The 18761-nt window shown below is 45.4% G+C and overlaps 1 protein-coding gene across 1 annotated transcript in view; it reads left to right on the forward strand.

The window, feature by feature from the left end:
- The window catches only part of CDK15 (cyclin dependent kinase 15), a gene marked incomplete at its 5' end in the record, with an annotated part of 36317 nt that extends 19122 nt beyond the window's left edge, over positions 1–17195 (forward strand). The window contains 5 exon segments of the mRNA XM_082763219.1: positions 1798–1861; positions 8932–8934; positions 8937–8979; positions 11530–11669; positions 16624–17195. Of these exon segments, the coding sequence (XP_082619345.1) occupies positions 1798–1861; positions 8932–8934; positions 8937–8979; positions 11530–11669; positions 16624–16733 (360 nt within the window). The 3' untranslated portion in view covers positions 16734–17195.
- Between the last annotated feature and the right edge of the window lie 1566 nt (positions 17196–18761).

Here is an 18761-nt window from a genome sequence, read left to right on the forward strand (position 1 = left end):
TCTCATCCAGTTTATGGTGCAGCCCTAGAGAACGCTTTGGCATAATGGGAAGTGTGATAAATTACTTTATAAAGGCAGCAGTGAAAAAGAGCAGAGGTATTCAGGATCCTCTTAAGCTGTATTTTCTGCTGGGGAAGCAGAAACATAGAGCTACGCCCTCAGTGCTGCTTGGTAAAATTGAGGCAGTTACTGGCACTGGTGGATGCTGTATGTTCACGACTGCTCGCTGCTGGCTCCGTTACTGATTCTTCAGAAAGGTCAACCCAGAGGTTCCCACTGGATGTTGCTGCAGGTATCTGCCCTTTCACCTCTCCCAGGGATTTACTCTTCTGCATAGGCTGTTTCCCAAACATGGGTTTTCAAAGGATAAAGTACAGAAAGCTGCAACTAGGGAAGTGGTGAGAGAGGACTTCATAGCCTCAAGTCTGTGCAAATCAAGGTTTTCCTTCTTAATCCCTTTACTCAGAAACGCTTCTGCCAGGTTGGGTTTTCCTCTCTGCTTTTACCTAGAACGTGTTAAAAATACAGATAAGCAAACCCCGTTATTAGACTTGAGTTCAGCCCTTTTAAATAAATGCTGAATTACTCTTTCATAGAAAGTGGGAGAAAAAAAGAATTACCAAGGAAAAAAAAACATCCATACTTGGCCAATTAACACAGTTCAAAACCAGGGCAGGGCCCAGTTTTGCAGTGCGAATGAAGGCTATCCTTCCACGTATGACTGAAATCTCTAGATACATTTCCTGTGGTTTTCCAGTTAGAGGGTTATAGCCCTATCGTCATTTCTCTGGTATTATAACTGATACCGTGATTAATAGGATTTGTGCTATAGAAGGCAAAAACTTATTTAAAAATCATGAGGAAGCTTTAAGAGCCATGAAATAATTAGTGCCTTTCACAGAAGGTTTTATGTTATTATACAGCCTGGAATGAGGCTCTGTGTTAGGCCAAAATTTCAAAGCTCCTTAGAGGCTTTCGATGCCTAGCTTGAGATATTTTGCCGAGCGTGAGGTTCAGAATGGGGATTCCCACTGTTTTCTAATAGTCAGCTCCTTTCATGTACTAATAATAGAGGCACCATGCACTGATTTAGAGACCATTTGCAATTATGTGCATGACTTTATGTCATCCGAAGTGCTTATCCCCACACAGGACTGTTGGTTCAAACACCATATAGACATCTCACTGGAAAATCCCCCTGCTGTGAAGTATGTTCATCCTGTTGAATTATCAAGACTGTCTAACTGTGATTTCACCAACACTTCTCCTAGAGGCAAGCACCACCTCAAGTGGTCTCCATCCTCCCCTCTGTCCCTGACTGCTCATTCCTGCCTGTGTTACCCTCACTTAGAGGAGTTTCTATCACAGCTCACAGCCTGGGTTGCCAGAAAATATTGGCTGGTACCAGTGCAAGTGGGCAGAGTAAGTCCCCAGTGCAGTGCTGGCAAAGGAAGACACTTCCAGCAGTGAAAGGGATTGCACAGTGTGACCCCTGGCAGGTGAACACGTGTAAGTGACACCTGGCAGTGAAGCTGCACACACCTTCAATGATGTTCTCAGCAGCAACAACATTACATCTCAGCAGGACCCTTTCTGCTGTAACATCAAGTGCTAAAATATCACTGTCATTTATGTGCAGAGATAGATCTAGTACCAGCTAGGGCAGGGGGAATCTGTGCTGGTTCACAGGAAAGGCCACCGGCTCTCTGTTGAGACCAACTCCTCCACCTCCGCACCGACGCAGCATAGTGGCAGACAGGCCACTGCTCGTCTCACTCTCCTTCTTGTTTTGCACAGGTATTGGGGGTCCCAACTGAGAACACCTGGCCAGGACTTTCCAAGCTCCCCAACTACAAGCCAGGTAGGACTTACCTCACAAGAACACCAGCTTTTTCTCTGAGCCACTAACCACTTAACCATTTGGGGATCACTAATTCATATTATCAAAAAGCGATGTTTCAGAGCTACTAAATCCCTTAAACTACTTAACAGTAGTGTTGCTTTAGGACCAATGGCCCGAGATACAAGCAAAAGTACACGTGTGGCAAAGCTGCCTCACTGAGATACGTTAGGCTGCTGGAGGATTTCATTGTCCCAAGTGCTAACAATGCAGTTAGTCTCCACTCCTCAGTGCGAAGGACCAATGTCTCCTGTTCTGCACTAGAAAAGCTGACAGGTACCAGGGGACATAGTTTATCTGAACTCTCCTTATTTTCATGGAGATTGGTTTGGGGGCCTTTAAGCCTCAGTTTTAAAGGTCACTGTCCCCGATTTTGATGTGGGCAAGGTGAGAAATCTGTGTGATTTATAAAGCTGGCTTCTTTTATTTCCACATGGGCTGGTAGAGAAGTCTGTGTCCTGGACTTCAAAGGGCCAGTTGTCTCTTATTTTGATGTGGGCAGGTTGAGAAGTATGCTTTGAAAAGCTAGCTCAGTCACTCTCCCTCTCCCCCTCTCTCTTTCCCTTTTTCTCTTTCTCTCTCTTTTTGTTTAATGTTTTCCCTTGGGAAAATATATTCAAGTGTCAGTGAGGGGGAAATGATGAGCACTGATTCTCAGCCTCTCAGCAGGATCATTCTCTAAGAGAAATATAAAAGTGAAATATTAAAAACCCTAGAATGTGAAATCCACCCATCTGCAGTCTAGCCATTCTCTCTCGCTTGTACCCTAACAGAGTGGTGGGGGGAGTCTGGCTCTCTGGAAGGGAAAAAAGAGAACGGGGGGGGGGGGGGGGGGGAGAGGAGGAGGGAGAAGACGTGCTTTGAGCAAGAGGTTTACAGGTTTAGTAGAGCATAGTAACATCTTTTCAAAGAAGTGGGTGTTGCTCTGTGACCCAGTCCAAGATGCCCCTCCTTTGATTCTGGTGCATGAACACTAAACAGCCCCCATTTTCACATGGTAGCCGCGATTGGCTGAACAATAACCTGGTCTCACAGTCGAAAGGGCTGGAATCTTTCACACAATTAGCTGAGACACATTAATCAAACCAGCGTGAAATGGGAATGTGTCGCTGTCCTCAGCAAGTTTAATTTGGACAGGGAGCAAGCACAGAGCAGACAGCTGGAGGAAGCACTTTCTTCTCTGACTTGTTGAAGGCTTGGTTGGGTACTCTACAAGTTGTGAAAGGTAGTCTGGGAGGAAAGAAATGCTTATGTGTGGGACAAATTGCTCACAAAGAAGCTTTTGACGTCAGTCATCTGTGCATACAAGGCCAAAAACTCTAGTGAAGCCAATTAGGTATCCTGATGCTATATACAGGTACAATTGAAAAATGCAAGCATTAAACCGTAAACTAATGGAGAAACTGGTACAGACAGCACAGAATAGCTGAATGTCCACAACTGCCCTCAGCTTTGCACTGTTTTGTCTGAGTAGCAGTGCTATCTGCGGCTTGGGATGGTGCCAGTGGCAGGGCTGGGAGGGAGAAGACAGGCACCTAGGCAGCATGGAAATGGCTCCCGTGAAGACACGAGTCATTATTAGCAGTTTTCAAATCTGAATTGTTATCAAAGTGGATAGAAAGATTCCCTAATGGACTGCAGTGGGGCAGAACTAACCTGTGCTGTGATCCTGTGATGCTGGTGCCTTTTGTGGCTGGCACAGACAGAAATGCAGGAGTTAGAGGACATCCTCCTGGGGAAGCATCCTTCTGTGCTACCAGTAACATGGAAGAGGGGTCCTGAGCCGGTGTTTGGGGCAATACCTTGCAAGCTGGAGAGTCAGCATCCCTTTCCCTTCTTCAGATCCTACCGAAGGGGCTCCGAGCTGCTCCAGTCATACAGTGGAACCAAGCACTTGGCTCAAACCTGGGATATAAAGAACAGTCTGGCTAGGATAAGGCTATTCACATACAGGTAGACTGTTTGCCCTCGTCAAGAACTCAATCAAGTCACTTTTTGATAGGGCTGCCAGTAAGAAGGCAAACCAGTCTCTTTGAAGCTATTTGCCATTCACATGCTCAGAGAACTTCTCCTGCTCCCCTGAAGCACAAGTGCTAACTGTCCCCCCCAGGACACGCTCACCAGGTGAAACTCTGCAGCCTGCCTGAGAAAGCCTTCGCTCTTGAGGTTCTTTCCAGCCCAGTTGTGCAAATCTGAATGCCTGGGACAGTTCAGATAAGCAAACAAACTTTGGAGGCTTCCCCAAATCTGATGGCTTGAATGCTTTTAGCTAGTCCTACTGATGTTCACAGCGAGCGCAGGCAGCAAACAAACAAACAGGTTCCTGCCTGAGGCAAAGCACGAACACGCGCAAAACAAAGCTCTGAGGTGTGATCCTATTCTCATTGAAGTTGATGGCAAAACTCCCACTGGATTCAGCAGTGTAGGCTCAGCCCCAGACTGAGGTTGTTACTGGAAGGCTTCCTGGGCCAGGTGGGTTAGTAGGAATCTTTCAAACGAAAACTGGAAACCTTTAGATGTTTTCCTGTCACTGCTGTGGGCTGAAGCACATCCTGCTGCAAACCCTGCAGAGGAGGAGATACAGCCTGGGGTCTGCGAGCCAGGCACAGCTGCAGGAAGGGCAGCTCCCCTGCCCTCTCTACGGGCAACTGGCAAAGGAAGAGCCGTGCAAGGCAATGCTTGTCCACCCTATGCCCCTGTGCCTTCTTGCACAAAGAAGTTCAGAAATGGGCCTCATGTCCATTGCTACAGTCTGCCGAAATCTCAGCCTGTGCCTGAACCCAGGTCAACAGGGAAGATGGGTGAGCAACATTTCCGTGGCCAACCCTGCAGCCTGTGATCTGCCACTCGCTCTCCAAGAGGGAAATGGAGCCTGAAAGCACAGTGTTCCCCACACCTTGGCTTCAGGACTGGTTCCTGCAGAAGGCGAAGGGCTGGGAGAGCTCCTGCCCCACGTCTCGGTGCACTCGCTGGCCCTCTCCCCAGCTCCCCACGCTTAGGAGCCCTGCCCGTAGCAACAAGGCTTTGCCCTGTGTTTGTTCATTTCTTCTGTTCCCCTCATTTTGCTTCCCCTGAAAGAGGCAGTTGTAGCTCTGTTAACACTATTTTTGAAAGCTCTCATGCTGTGTGAGCTCAAATCCTTGCATTAATCTACTGCTGTGTTCATTTCACTGCGCTGAAAAGCAGGGAGTTTAAATCCCCTCTAAACACCACTGGTGACACCAGAAGGCCACTGTTTTGATCCAGCCCCATTAATGGTTACAAGTTTGAATCTAGACAGCGGGGGTCAAGGGCAGGAAAGGATTAGGAATCACAGCCCATGACATTAAGCTAGTGCTTCTGCCAAACTGGGAATACTGGAGCACCCAATGCATCGTTTAATGCCTCCTTTTCCTGACATTTGGATTGCAAAGAGGAGGGAAAAGTGCTTATTTGTTTGTAACACGATGAGCTTGCTGTGAGTGAGCTATAACTTGCTGCGAGTGAGCCCTGATTTATCGCACAGGCTGACCAATGAAGTTTCCTGTGCCAGGTAGTATCATTTCACTTCATCGGCACAAATTTTTCACTGCACTTCTTCAGATGCAGCAACCGTTTTTAAATTAAGCCTCGTTTTCCGAATGTCTGCAGGCTTTGCTATCATTTTTCAAATGTTGGTAGGCTTTGCTATGCTGAATGAGATTAGAAGCTTTCCATAGGCAACTTTTCCTGAGCACATTTTAGTATCTGTTGCTTTTCCAAACTGCCACCAGCAGATGGAGGCAACAAGCAGCAGGCACTGAGACACAAACTTCAAATGACATTTTTGAGAATGCAGATGAAGTCTGAACTCTGAATCTTGTTATTTATTTATTTATCTTATCTCACTTTTTATGCTGATGCTTCGTTTAATAAATGGGATGGTTGGAAACTGAATTCTAAAACGATGAAATTTTTATTGTCATAATAAACTGTATATGGCTTTGATCCCAAAGGGAAAAGCAGCACTGTAACTGATGCACAGTATATGCTGGCCAGGCTGCAGGGAAACTCCCTTTGTGCCTGGCACTGGGCACAGGCTGCAGTTTGCAGTCTGCCACACAGACAGAGCTCTGATTCTGTCCTGCAGCCACAGAGGTTTCACTAATGAGAGAAATTTTCTCTGTGAGCCTGCAACCTCAGCACCTTCATCCAGCAGCACAAGGCATCCTCTTTCTCTCTCTTCATCAATTAGGAAAGTTTAACTTTTGTCCCCTGGCTTGCTCGCCTCATTATCAGTTCATTAGCCACTTCCACCTGGGTTTGCATATAGGAAGGTATTTCCTCATTAGCACAGACTGCACTGCATACTGATAGAAAATAACAAACCCAAGCACCACCTTTCCGATCTCCTCATACTGTTAAAAAAACAATCAGCCCTATACAATCCCATCATTTTATGTGTGTACATCATCACTGTAAAATGATTAAATCTGTAGTTCTTCCACTTCTTTGTCTGATCTCACTCACCTTTAAGGAGTAGCTGTTTGCACTGTCTTACGGTTTTAGATTGGTCTTAATCTTTACAGTAGGGAAGATATTTACTGCCCTGTCCTTACCCAGCTCAACAGAATGGGGCCTCAGAATCCTCTACGGGTTTGTCTATATGGGGTCAGTCAAGAGATTAATCTGAACTGATTTAAAGTGGATTAGTTAACTGCATTAAATCCTTGAGTAGAAACACAATGTTTTCTTACCCATATCTTCCATTTATAATCAAAGCTTTGTATAGTCGAAGTGGCAAGTTTGTCGGTCCTCACTCAAGCAGAATTCTGCACAAAGATATTTGTTTGGACAGGGAAAGCAGTAGTTGGCTCACTGACTCTTACACTACCCCTTGTAGATAATTATTAATCTCTGTGTTATATAAATGTTAAATCAAAGTAAAGAATCTTGGTCAAGATACAGCAAAGATTATAATTCAGGCATTTTTCCCAATTCCCAGTAAGCAAACAGATATTTCTATCTGCAATGTAAAGAAAATCTTGTTTCCTCCTTGGAATGTTAATCCTGGAAATTTACTTAATAAAAACAAAATGATGTTTCAGTTAGATATCACTGAAACCCTTTGCCCTGCCATTAGCAACTGCACTTGCATTTTTTAACTTTTATTTTAAATATATTAAAGAATATTCATTTTAAAAGATTTCACTAAAGTACAGTATTTAAGTAATTTTGACATTTTAATTAAATATTAAAGGAAATTGATATATTGCTATGGAATGTTTCCATCTCACTGAAGCAGAACTTTCTGGCTGAAAGTTGCAGCATCTGAAAGTTTTTGGCCAGCTCTGCGAAGAGGTTAAACCTTCTACCTCATGCAAAAAAATTTTATGCCTTTCCAAACCCATTTAAACTCATTTTTCTTCTATTTTTCCTGGAAACTTTACATTTCTACTCAATACGGACAATTTATTTCTACACTTTTATTACAGCTGAGGGGGCAAAGTGAAAGAAGGAGGATCTAGAGAATAAGTTAACAGTGATCCAAGAGGAACATCCTGCCAGAGTTAATCTCGGTGATTGACTAGGGAAGGGGCTACTAAAGATACAGAACTTCTATATATTGCTGGTAATTCCAGAGCTCTGGCACCTAAGCAGTCCTGAATCCCATCCCAGATGATCCTGCCATTTACTGCTTCAGCTATTACCTTAGTATTTGGGTGTAGGAGAGCACTTCAGTTGCGACCTGTTACTTACACAGTGACAGACAGGTTTAACAACCTGCTTGCCTGGCTTAATGGTGAAAGATTGCTGCGGGAAAGGTTAAGTGCTGAAAGTTCAGTCATTTGCACGTTTTCAAATTGTCTGTGCCTCAAGCCAGACACGGAGTGACCCAGCCCCAGGGCCTGCCACCCTGGAAATGGCCGCGCAGGCTGAAGGCCGAGGGGACTCTGCCTTCGGCTGCATTTGGATGCTTCTGTCCTTGAATGGTGAGGCCGAGCTGAGCAGCTTGCCATGCTCCTGACAGAAAGCAGGGGGAGATGCTCTAGGACTGCAGGATAAGCCCCAGCCAAACTTGGAGGCTGTTATACGCCAGTCTATTGGCAAGAGAGTAGTGGTGCTTGCCTCCGGGTGGTCTCGCTGCTGTGGGGAATGCTTTTCCAGGCCCTAGCTGGAAGAGAGGGCTGCACCACCCTTCCTGCTCTCATTTCCATGGCTAGAGCACCTTTCATCTCTGCTGTCAGAAATGGTGTTCAGGAAAATGTGGCTGGGCATAAATTACGGCCTTTCTGATGCAAGAAAATGCCTTTGTTAATCAGCCATAAGGGTAATCTTCCAAGCGTAAGTCATTTATTCATATCTAAGCTTGTGAAAATCCCTCGGTTGTACGAAAACATTTGAAGAATGTATTCTTCCACTTATTCAACATTTAAAAATGTGTCCTTGAAAACCGGCAACAACACAGCCTTCCGAAAAGTGCCAACTCTACAGTGTTCCAGTCTGCTAGAGATGCTTGAATCAGTAAGTACAAAGCATGCATGAAAATGGTTAACATGATGAATGACAAACTGAGCGAGGGACTGACAGCAAGAGCAGTGCGCAAAAGCAGAGTGGGATCCAAGTGCCTTTGCTTCATCCCCAGTCTTTCCAGCAGCTCCATGCAGAAAAGCCCCACATGCCCCCAGGGGAATACAAGAACCTCAGCAGCTCTTTAGTAAACAATTGCTGGAGATGCAGGCCTGCAAACCTCTTTCTGCTTCCTCAGTGCGAAGGACTTGGGGAGTTAGACTGAATTTATTGAAGTCAACGCAAAGACTCACTGAAACAGATGGAGGCCCAAGGCCTGCATTCACAATGTGTGAAAGGAAAGGGTTACAGAACTGGAACAGCCTTATTAACATCAATGCTAGTACTCAAGTCCTATAGGAATAATGTATATTTATAAATACTAAGATGACAGATTCTATAGGGCCCTTTGAAATTCCAAGCACGTGTTTTCGTAAGGGCTCAAAGAATGATTTTTGGCTTGATTTTTGTTTCATCCTGTGATTGCATATTACACTTTCTAGAACTGGTGCTTCCAGGAGACCTCAGAGACTCCGAGTGATCTGTGACAGGTAAGCTACCTGTAACGGCAGTGTCAAAATGGCCTCTGGGTTTATTTGTTTCTTTATGCAATCATTTAACTTGAAATGAGCTCTTTTGGCAAGCTGAGGAAGAGCGAGGTGGCTCTGTAGTAACAAGCAGATCTAACATCAGCTAAGGAACTGATTTCAAGAGATCGCAGTAGAGGCAGGCACACAGTGGGTTTATTACTCTCCCAGGAGAAGTGATTGTTCTCAGATAAGGAGCAATTCAAGGACATTGCGTGCAGTTTTCTGAGGGGCACAGCTAAGATTCAGGCGGTCCTACTTTCCCAGGCCGTCTTGCCCAGACTAAAGACAGGCTTTGTACTGTCCCGTTTTTATTTTCTAGAAACATGCTGTAGGAACAGCACTCAGCAGTGGTAAGGAAGACATACCAGGACAGCATTACATGAGACAATGAAACAATCTCCTGATTAGTTAAGAGAGGAAAATTCACATTCTTCAGAAGCCAAAAGCAACAAGACAAGGGCCATGGTTACACACCTCACCCTGAGCAAGCACCAACACCACCAAACATTCCCGAGAGTGTTCAGGGAAGGGAGCATTTTTCAAGTGTGTATGTACACACACACACACACATATATGCCTAAATGTATCAGTGAAAGAAATTTATAAGGAGGCGAGGTGCCCTAATGTTGCTCAGAGAGTTATTAAAATAGCATCCCCTCAAACCGATTTTGAGGGAGCACTGGTACACAACAGGCTTCACAGATGCATAGGAAAAGGATAGACATGATCTATCCTCAGGATTGTGTTCATACACAGGTCAAGAATCAACTATCCTTTGTGGATGTAGCCACATTTTTCAGCAGTGCTGTTTATTATCTGTTCAGCTCATCGCTTTGGATTCAGTGCTGCTCTAGGCTGCCCTTCAGAGCTGGGTTTCCCAGACTCTGTTCTGAATTGCTGAACGAACACGCTGAAGTTTTCAGCAAAGCCCAGGTTGCCAAAATGCCAGCCATTGTCACACACATCTTCAGAAAGACACAAAGCTCCACGTGTCTCAAAACCTGATAAGACAGGTCCTAGAACAGAACAGGCCCTCTCCCAGTCTGAACAAAGACATAACTATTTTCCTTGAAACTCTGCTCTATTGCACTTCTGCTTTTTTGGCCACAATCCCTTGGCAGGCTCCATTACCTCTGCATGCTGCCGAGCTCTGGGCTGCACGCAGTCCTGCCCCGGGCCTGCCACAGCGTCCTTACCCTGGGATGGCCAAACAGCCACGCTAGCACGCTCGGCTCTCGAGAAGGAAAGAGCTGCTTCATGCAGGCTGCTCAGCCATGAGTCTCCACGGCCAATTAGGAAATCAAAGGGGAGCTGTGTGCAGAGCTCAGCCGTCACCAGGAAGCCTGAGCAGCAGCGGGAGGCAGCGAACCATCTCGCTGCCTGGTGTGGCAGCCTGCAGCAGTGGGGCCCGAGGGGCAGAGGGGCTCAGGTAAGACCCTGCCATGGCCAGGGCAGCCCGTGCTGCAGCTTTGCTGAGCAGCCTCAGGCTGAACGCTTGGGCTCCCTGTCCCGTCCCTGCTCCCCAAACAGCAGGAGCTCAAACTGTTTTGCTGGAGATGAGAATTCAGCAGTTACCTACCACTGTGAGGCCGGATACCTTTTATAAATGCTTCTTAGACCCTCTCTCTTTCTTTTTTTTTTACATTTTATACCCTCGAAACAGAACTGCCAGCACGTCAAATGTCCTGTGCAGGGAGGGGGAGCGTGGGGCGGGGGGATCCTGGCCGTGGTGTCACGTGGAGGGGAGCACCGGGGGGGCAGAGGGAGGAAGCACAACAGGCCGTGATCCGATGGGCATCCTGATACTGAAACCTGAGCAGAACAAACAAACAAAGTAAAAGCTGTAAAACTAAATGACCATTTTTATTTGTTTGCTTGTTGGTTTGTTTTCTCTCCTCCACTTCCTCGTCCCCAGCTGTGTGCTTCTCTAGGAAGCAGCCACTTGGCATTGGTGTTTGCTGGGCACAGAGCACGTGTGTGTTACATCTGTTTTAAAGTCTCATCCCGAAAAACAGATTCCTCCCGCTGAATCCCCGACACATTTTACAACCAGCTGCATGACTGGTACTGGGGTAGGAAATGAGGAACGGGTATTTCTTTAGTTTTTTAGTTTTGACCTCCAGTCTGCTCAGTGAGCCAGTCAGGTAGTTTTGTGCACTTGCAGTTCTCATTGTAAATTGTTAACGCCAACCTCGGCCATTCCAGTTATGCCGTGTAAAATGTAGTCCTCCTGGCAGCAGTTTCCCTTTTACTCACAACCTTCTTTTTTTTTTTTTTTCAAAATTATCCTGAAAAGACGAGTCTGAGCTGAGATCCTCCATATATACTCCAGAATAATCAAACTCCCATGGAAAAGCAAATGTCTTTGGTGCCATATATCTGGGGTAGGACCCAGCTGCCCCGAGTCCCTCCACTGCCTCTGCCTTAAGCTCTGAGAAGGTCTGGGTCCAGTCTGATTCTGGCCTTCTGGCCCGTGCTCATCTCCTGCACTTTTTCCTCCCATTTTCCTAGGCTGAGCAGGGTGCCAGCAGCAGAGGATCTGGCCTCCGGCATGCTCACAGCCTTCCCTCCACGGCGGATCTCTGCACAAGATGCCCTTCTTCATGGCTTCTTCAGCCCTCTGCCTCCACAGCTCTATCAGGTGCCTGCTGGTAAGTTAACTCTTGATTTCACCTCACCAAGAATGACCTACTTCACATGCCATTTATTACAAGTTTCTTCAGTACTTTGGACCCAGACACTTTGTCTCTGCCTGCCCTCCCTCCCCGTTGCTGTATGCTGCAAAATCTACATCCCAGTGCAAATTCCACAGCTTGTTTTTCCATTTTCTTCCACAAAGTTAATAATAGAAGGGGACCTGGATGGGATGCCACCACGGTGCACTCTCACAGCTGAGGTGTACATGCTTTGATAGCGCCTTTCTCCCCCATTCTGTAACCCCAGGGACCCTGAGCTTTTCCTCCGGCTGGCTCACGCTGTGTATTCCGCGTAACTCACATGCCAGTCCCTCCTGATGGCCTGAATTCCCAGCTGCTCAGCATGATGTGCTAGCCCCAATCCCCTTGGACCGCTCCTCCTGCTCCCTTTTGATGTTCAGAGGCAACAGCTGTTCCTCGTACCCTGTCACACCACTTCTCCCCCACTTTACCTGCCTTACTTTCTTCTCCCCTCGCTGCCTTCTCTTAAGCACACAGTCACACAGACACATCTCACACAGACCTGACTCTCCTGCCCTAAGCTGAGGATAAACGCAGGGTCTCTCAAGCTCTAGGTTCTGATCCTCACTACGAGAAGCTCCCTTGTGTTGGGAAACAGGCCAGAGAGCCCTAGCATGCTCTGTTGCCTCCTGGGCACCAGCTATGCTGGTTTGTTTTGTAGTGTGGGTTTTTGTGTTTTGTTGTTGTTGTTGTTTTTTAACAGAGGGGCAATTAAGAAGAAACCTTCTTGGACTGTGTTGTCAAGCTATTTGAAAACTTAATTTCTGGCTTCTGTGACATATCCCAAGTGAAGGAGCAGCCAGCTAGCATCTCTCTCAAACTGCCGCCCTTCTGAAGGTGCTGTGTGTGTGCGTGTGCAGGAGTGAGAGACATCTGCATTCCTTTTCTGTTCACCCAGCCACAGAGCACAAATCTACTTTGACACTTTTAGAAAAATGAAAAGATGGAATCTCGCAGGAGCCTGCCTGTGCCGGGGGGGGGAGGAGGGGAGCACTCACAGCAGGAGGGAAGTTGACTTTTCTTTATACATATAGGGTTTTTTCCATGCAGAGTTTAAATTATGCCTGATAAAAGGAGTTTCGTGGATGTTTCAGTTCTTTCAAACCCTCCTGGCTTCCTCCCAATTAAATGAGGTTTGTCAAAGCCACAGGGCTCTGCTGCTGCCGGAGAGGCGGACAAGCACTTCCCGCAGTGACATCTCCAATCCCCAAGGGAGAAGATGAAAGTGTCAGTGCCAAGAGAGAGAGAGAGTGTGGAAAAAAACAGGTACAGAGACAGACAGTGTGAGAGAAAGGGAGAGAGTGAGAAGAAATAGAAGGAATGAGAAAACAGATTGGCATAATGTGTCAATCTCTCAGATACATTTCCAGAGAGGGGACAGATTCACCTGGGTTTCTACAGCATCCCCTATTTATTATCCCCCATATTGCAGCGAGAAGTACCTTGTGGACGGGCAACTGCATGGCGTTAACATAGCAACCAACGTGTCGGGAGCAGAATCAAAGTGCACAGGGCTGAAACAAGTGCAGGATGGTCATGCAAGACCATATTCATGAGTAACTCATTAAGCCTGTAAAAATTAGGCAATTCTGAATAATTCCCCGTGCAGCCACCTCTATTGCCGTAATTGTACAAGACATTTGTTCTCTTGTGTCATGTTGATGACATGCTAGTTTGGAATTTAACTGTATCATTTTAAAATTCTGGTTGCTATGATAACACAGTGCAGGTTTTTTTAAATATATTCCATGCCTACTTTGTTCTGGAGGATGCTGGCTATTAGTTCCCATCCTCTGAAGGAGAAAGTTAAAGCAGAAGGGCAAAGAATGAGCTGGAGATGAAAGGTGAAAGGAGGAGGGGGTTGACCCCAAGGTGTGTGAGAGAGTAAGCAGGAAACAACATTGGAAAAAAATAAAAGGTTCCCCTAAGAAATTATTTCCTATTGTTATGAAATAATTGTAGCCACAACTGTCCTTTTTATAAGTTGCTATGACAAGCTGGAAGCCAGAGGATATTTTTCAAAGGTCAATTCCTGGGAAAAAATAATTGGAGAAATCAGAGTTTTAAAAGATAAGAACCCCTTCGAATAGCATCTTGCTGATTACCGAGGGGAATGCGAACGGCCAGACACTGGCTGCTGCCCTGGGAATGGGGGGGAGCAGGGGGCTCTTCGCTTTCTGGTCAGCTCCAGGAGTGGGGAACAGGTTGCTGCTGCTTATGCTCACCTGGGTGCAAAGTGCTAGGAAAAAAGAGTAACGCATGCGGTAAGAGAAGACAACTCTCTGTCCCCTGAGAGCATTTGCTGGCCTTTTTCTGGCCTAAGCCAATCCTGAGACAATTATCTTTGTGCAGTGCAGCCTTGTGCTACAGCAGCTCTGATAAAACTTCAGCCTAACCCTTTGCCACCTGCTAAAGCAGACTGTCTTCTGTCCAATTAATCACTCCTGGAAGATGAGATCCTTGAATGAAGAAAGCATAAGCTGTGCTCTCAACTTCGTGTCAGCCCTGAAGTGCAAAGGGCCTCCTGAGAAGGGATCTCACTCTGCTGTCAGGTCAGACGCAGTACCCATTGCAGCTTATTATTCCTAGCTATGAATTCTGTTTATTTCCATCTCTTTTGGTCTCAAACGCTTTAGAACAGGCTCATAGGCAGGGAAGGTGAGCAGTGCAATTTGGGATTAACACCAGTGAGCTCCCAAGAAAACAGACATGTGAGCAGAGTTTTGGCCATGGGGCTGCAGGGCAACTCAGGCTAGGAGCGACTTGCTCCCTTTGGGTCCAGGTGGTCTCCCCTCAGCAATTCAAAACCACTGTGTCAGGTGTTACTGTACTGATTCTCCTAAAATTTCCTGTTACTCAGGCCTTCGGAGACGAGGAGGAGGAGGGATTCTGTCTTGATTCTGACAGAACACTGTAATTTTAATGCCTGTTGCATCTAATCATGTTCAAAGCAAGTGTAGACAACGGGGAGGTTAAGGCTGTGAGCCATCACCTACCAAAAATCCCATTTCCATTGGGATCAGCCAGCTCTGGTAGATGTTAACACAGGGCATGTATAGAGAAGAGCTGGCTTTCACAGACACCCTGTTTGGGTTGGCTGCTTTCCCTGTGTTCCCCTACGTAGCTGAAAGGTTTATACACTCACTTATATTTTTTGGCTTGCGTGCTTTGCCACCTCTGCATACAGAAAATGGACATCCTTCACTGAAAATCAGATACAGACACCTAGAAATTGAAGTTCTCACCAGGTGTATGAATCTGGTTTATAGCGTGTCTGTAAGGGAATAAACCAAAGCTGGTGTTGAGTAGCAACTCAGCTGTCACTCCTGAACCAGAAGCAGTCATTTCTGTGAAGTGCTGAAGCCAATCTTTACTTAACTCAGGCAAAACATCCCTCACTTCTCCTGGCCCGATCTCCACAGTGGTGGAAGATTTGCTTATGAAAATACCAAGAGGACACTGAGGTTTTGTATTATGACATGAAGCAATGGTCCTCAGAAAGAGCCATTGCAACATCACGGCAGATGTTTCCAGGAAGCAGCACACCAAGGGCACGGGCCCCTGGAGACGTCCTGCTTAAAGCTCCTTGCTGGGCATGGGTCTGGAGCAGCCACAGTGCTTGCAGATTGCAGGCCCTGCTCAGGAGCGCAGGGCGACGAAGAAGACAGGACAAGAAGGAAGGTTTCCTTTGCTCGTGCTCTTGCAAAAGCACAAAGTGGCACAAAGTTTGGCCCACATGACATGTGGAAACAAAGTCCTACAGACATGGATCAAATGCTCTGACTCCCATTGATCTCAGGCCAGAGAATCTCTATAAAGGTCCTATTGTTCAGGGAGATGAACTGCTCTGGGAGGGAGTGCTGCCAATACCCTTCATAGAGGCAGACGCTATTGCATCAGAAGTTGGCAGACATTTTTCTGTATTTTGTCTAATTGCAAAGTTATATCTGAGATTTCTTTAACTTCCAGTTTCCTTTCAACACTCCTAAACATGAATCTGAGAAGATTTAGTTGTCTTCTTTGCTGTGAAAGACATCCGGACTGAAACGCCCATGTACTCATTTCCCATCTTCAGGTGCACTTCTGCCTTCACCCAGTTATCAGCAGAAAAGAGCAAATGGGGATGCAGCGATCAGATTTCTAAGGCACAAAAGTTAAAGCTAAGTTTGAGATTATGACAGCAAGCAGCCATGAGCCTAGGAACTCAATTAGCCTGAAAGACAACTATCTCATTATCTTTCCTAAAATGATATAAATACATAAGAATATAAAAATTTAAAATAAACTCTCCCTCTATTGACTGTCTAGATGACTGAATTTCACTGCTCAATTTCTTTAAACACCCACTTTAGTATTTATTTATTCTAAGCGTGAAGCAGCTACGATAATTAGACTGTCAGATTTGGTAAGTTAATGAGGAGTCACTGGAGTGGAAGGTTTTGCATTTGTGAGATTGCTGAAGGAGAGAAGCTCCGTGCCTTCGCTCTATCTCTTTTTTCTTTTTCTTTTTCTTTTTTCCCCCCTCCGCTGGGTGGGAAGGAGAGAGCTTGGCAGTGCAGAGATCCATTTGAATCCTTTTGATTAGCGGGTTGCATTCCCACCACTGTTCTACCAAATAATCTTTTGCTGGTTGCTCCAAGAAAAAGAAAAAGAAAAAAAGAAAAGAAATCATAGATGAGATTTCTAGAGAACGGAGCCTAGATTAAAGAAATCATTTTCCAAAAAAAAATCAGGAGCAATGGAGCTGTGAGAAACAGGATCCTGAATGAGTTCATATTGTGGGCAATGTCACAGAAGAGTATTAGCACAGTGAAGGAAAAGGACCTTTCTGCAGCTTCTTCTTTAACCTGATTTTGTTGTTGTTGTTTGCTTGTTTATTTTTCTACAGAACAATCAGAGCTCACAGTTCCAGCAGTGACAATGCAACCTGAAGTCTGTGACCTGTCTGCTCCTTACCAGAAAGGCCGTCTCTCAGAACGTTCAAGCAAGTTTTGGTAGAAGGCAGAACTGACTGACTATTTCTTGGGTAACCATGCGGTTACCACTGCCAAAGCTGCTGCCATCAGCCAGAGCACATGAATTCCTCTGGGCACTGGAGGTGGGAAAGCAAAACCCATACCCTGAGCTGGATCACCACACCCCAGGCTGAGGACAAAGTGGGAACTTTTCTCACATTCAGAGGGAAGAGATCGGCAAGCCAGTGGCCCCCAGTGCACAGTGCGCAGTAGTATGATGGGAGGTCTGGGTTTGTTTTGTCATATTCCCGAATCTCAGACCAGTGCCCTTTCCTCTGATGCCTCCGCAGTCAAAATATGGTTTCTTTTCCACATTGTTTAAACAGACCAAATTGCTTTTTTTGCCTTTGTCTATGTCTATTGAGTTCACATTTTATAGCTTACTTGTTTTGATTTAACACACAATGGAATTTGCTCAATGAAGTACCAGAAATGACAAAGAGCTCTACCCAGGGGGCAGAACAGCAATGTTGCAATGGATGTTATGACAATATGTACATTCCTCCACTGCAATGAATAAAGCCATAGCTTTACCTTTCTCGGGTTCATCCTGTCTGACAAAACCCTGCCATGGTGACCCACTGATCTGCAAACTGGAGTTTCTCATTGAAGTCTTTTTTTTTTTTTTTTAACTTAGGACTCCAAACAGTGTTGTTGTTAGAAGCAGACATTGGGCATTTTCTAACATAATTCAGTTACCCTGCCACAGGTCGTACTTTGATTTCATCTGTGTCACTGTGTCAGCGTAACACTGGACCAACATCACAAAATGGAGTTTAGATCAGCCAAATTTTATGATAAAATGTGCTTCCTATGCATGTGCCAGAGCTAGGCAAAATCTCTAGTTTGTAACATCCCTGGTTTTAATTGAGCTGTAATTTAGTATGAGACACTTTAAAATGATGCTCCAGCATCATCGGTTTTCATTTCTTTTTTTGTTACAGAAAACCTCTATTACCAAAAGATCACTTAAAGTCACTGTTAATGAAGGAAGTTACAGGAACATAACCTTTTAATATATCCTGTGTCTTTGTTTACTTTGTGCATTTGTTGCAGCATGTGTCCAGTCAGTGTTGCTGGCTGGGTCTGTGCTTGCAGGGCAGACCTGGCAGCTGATCTTACGGCCAAATTAGCTTGACTTACTGCCTGCAACCTACCTGCGATAGCAGGACAAACCTCAGCCACCCCTCTGTGCTTTCAAAAGCACACAGACTGCCTTTACTGCTATAAGATCAGGTCCCAGCACTCATGGCTCAGTCTCGCAGCCTCACTCTCTTCCATCTGTCCTCATCACATGGACAACAGCAGGCAGACAGGACAGCCTTGAGTCTTTTCGAGAAGGACCTGATGTTGCCAGCCCTACAGCCAGATTGGATTTTGGAATCAGCCTGAATTCATTCCCTGCTCACCTGCTTGGCTAAGGGCAGACACGGTGGCTGTTCACTCTGTGATCAGGGAGGAACTAATCCTGCCAAAAAACGGTTGTCATTTCCATTAAGGCTTCTGGGACGGCTCACTTGAGGAGGGCACTCATGCTTCAGTGTTTACTGAACTTAGTTTTGGCCAGTTTTACCTTATTTTGAGACTATTTCACAAATACATAATTTAAAATAGTGGAACCATGAAGAAAGTAGGAGATCCTCCTGTTCTGGTTTTTTTTTGTTGTTTTTTTTTTTTGTTTTTTTTTTTGTCTTTTTTCTTTAATATTAACCTGGCTTCAAAGTGACTGTGTTCCTTTGTGTTCCTTTTTTAGGCTGCTTGCAGAACATACTAAAAAAGCTCAAATGACAACCCAAGTATTCTTCTGCAGTTAATTACAGGAAAACATTCTATAAGTGATGTTTTCAGATTATTAAACTTTTTTTTTTTTCAGGCATCTGGATTCAGACATGCAGGCAAGGTTAAAATGAAACGGTAATTTTTTTGTCATTTTAATAGGCTACCAATGGAAAGCAGGGGGTTCTGTGTGCTTTTTCAAATCTAATCAGAAGTAGATAGGCATCTAAAGCAC

The sequence above is a fragment of the Aythya marila genome (assembly GCF_965140915.1).
Source record: "Aythya marila genome assembly, chromosome: 6".
Lineage (NCBI taxonomy): Eukaryota > Metazoa > Chordata > Aves > Anseriformes > Anatidae > Aythya > Aythya marila.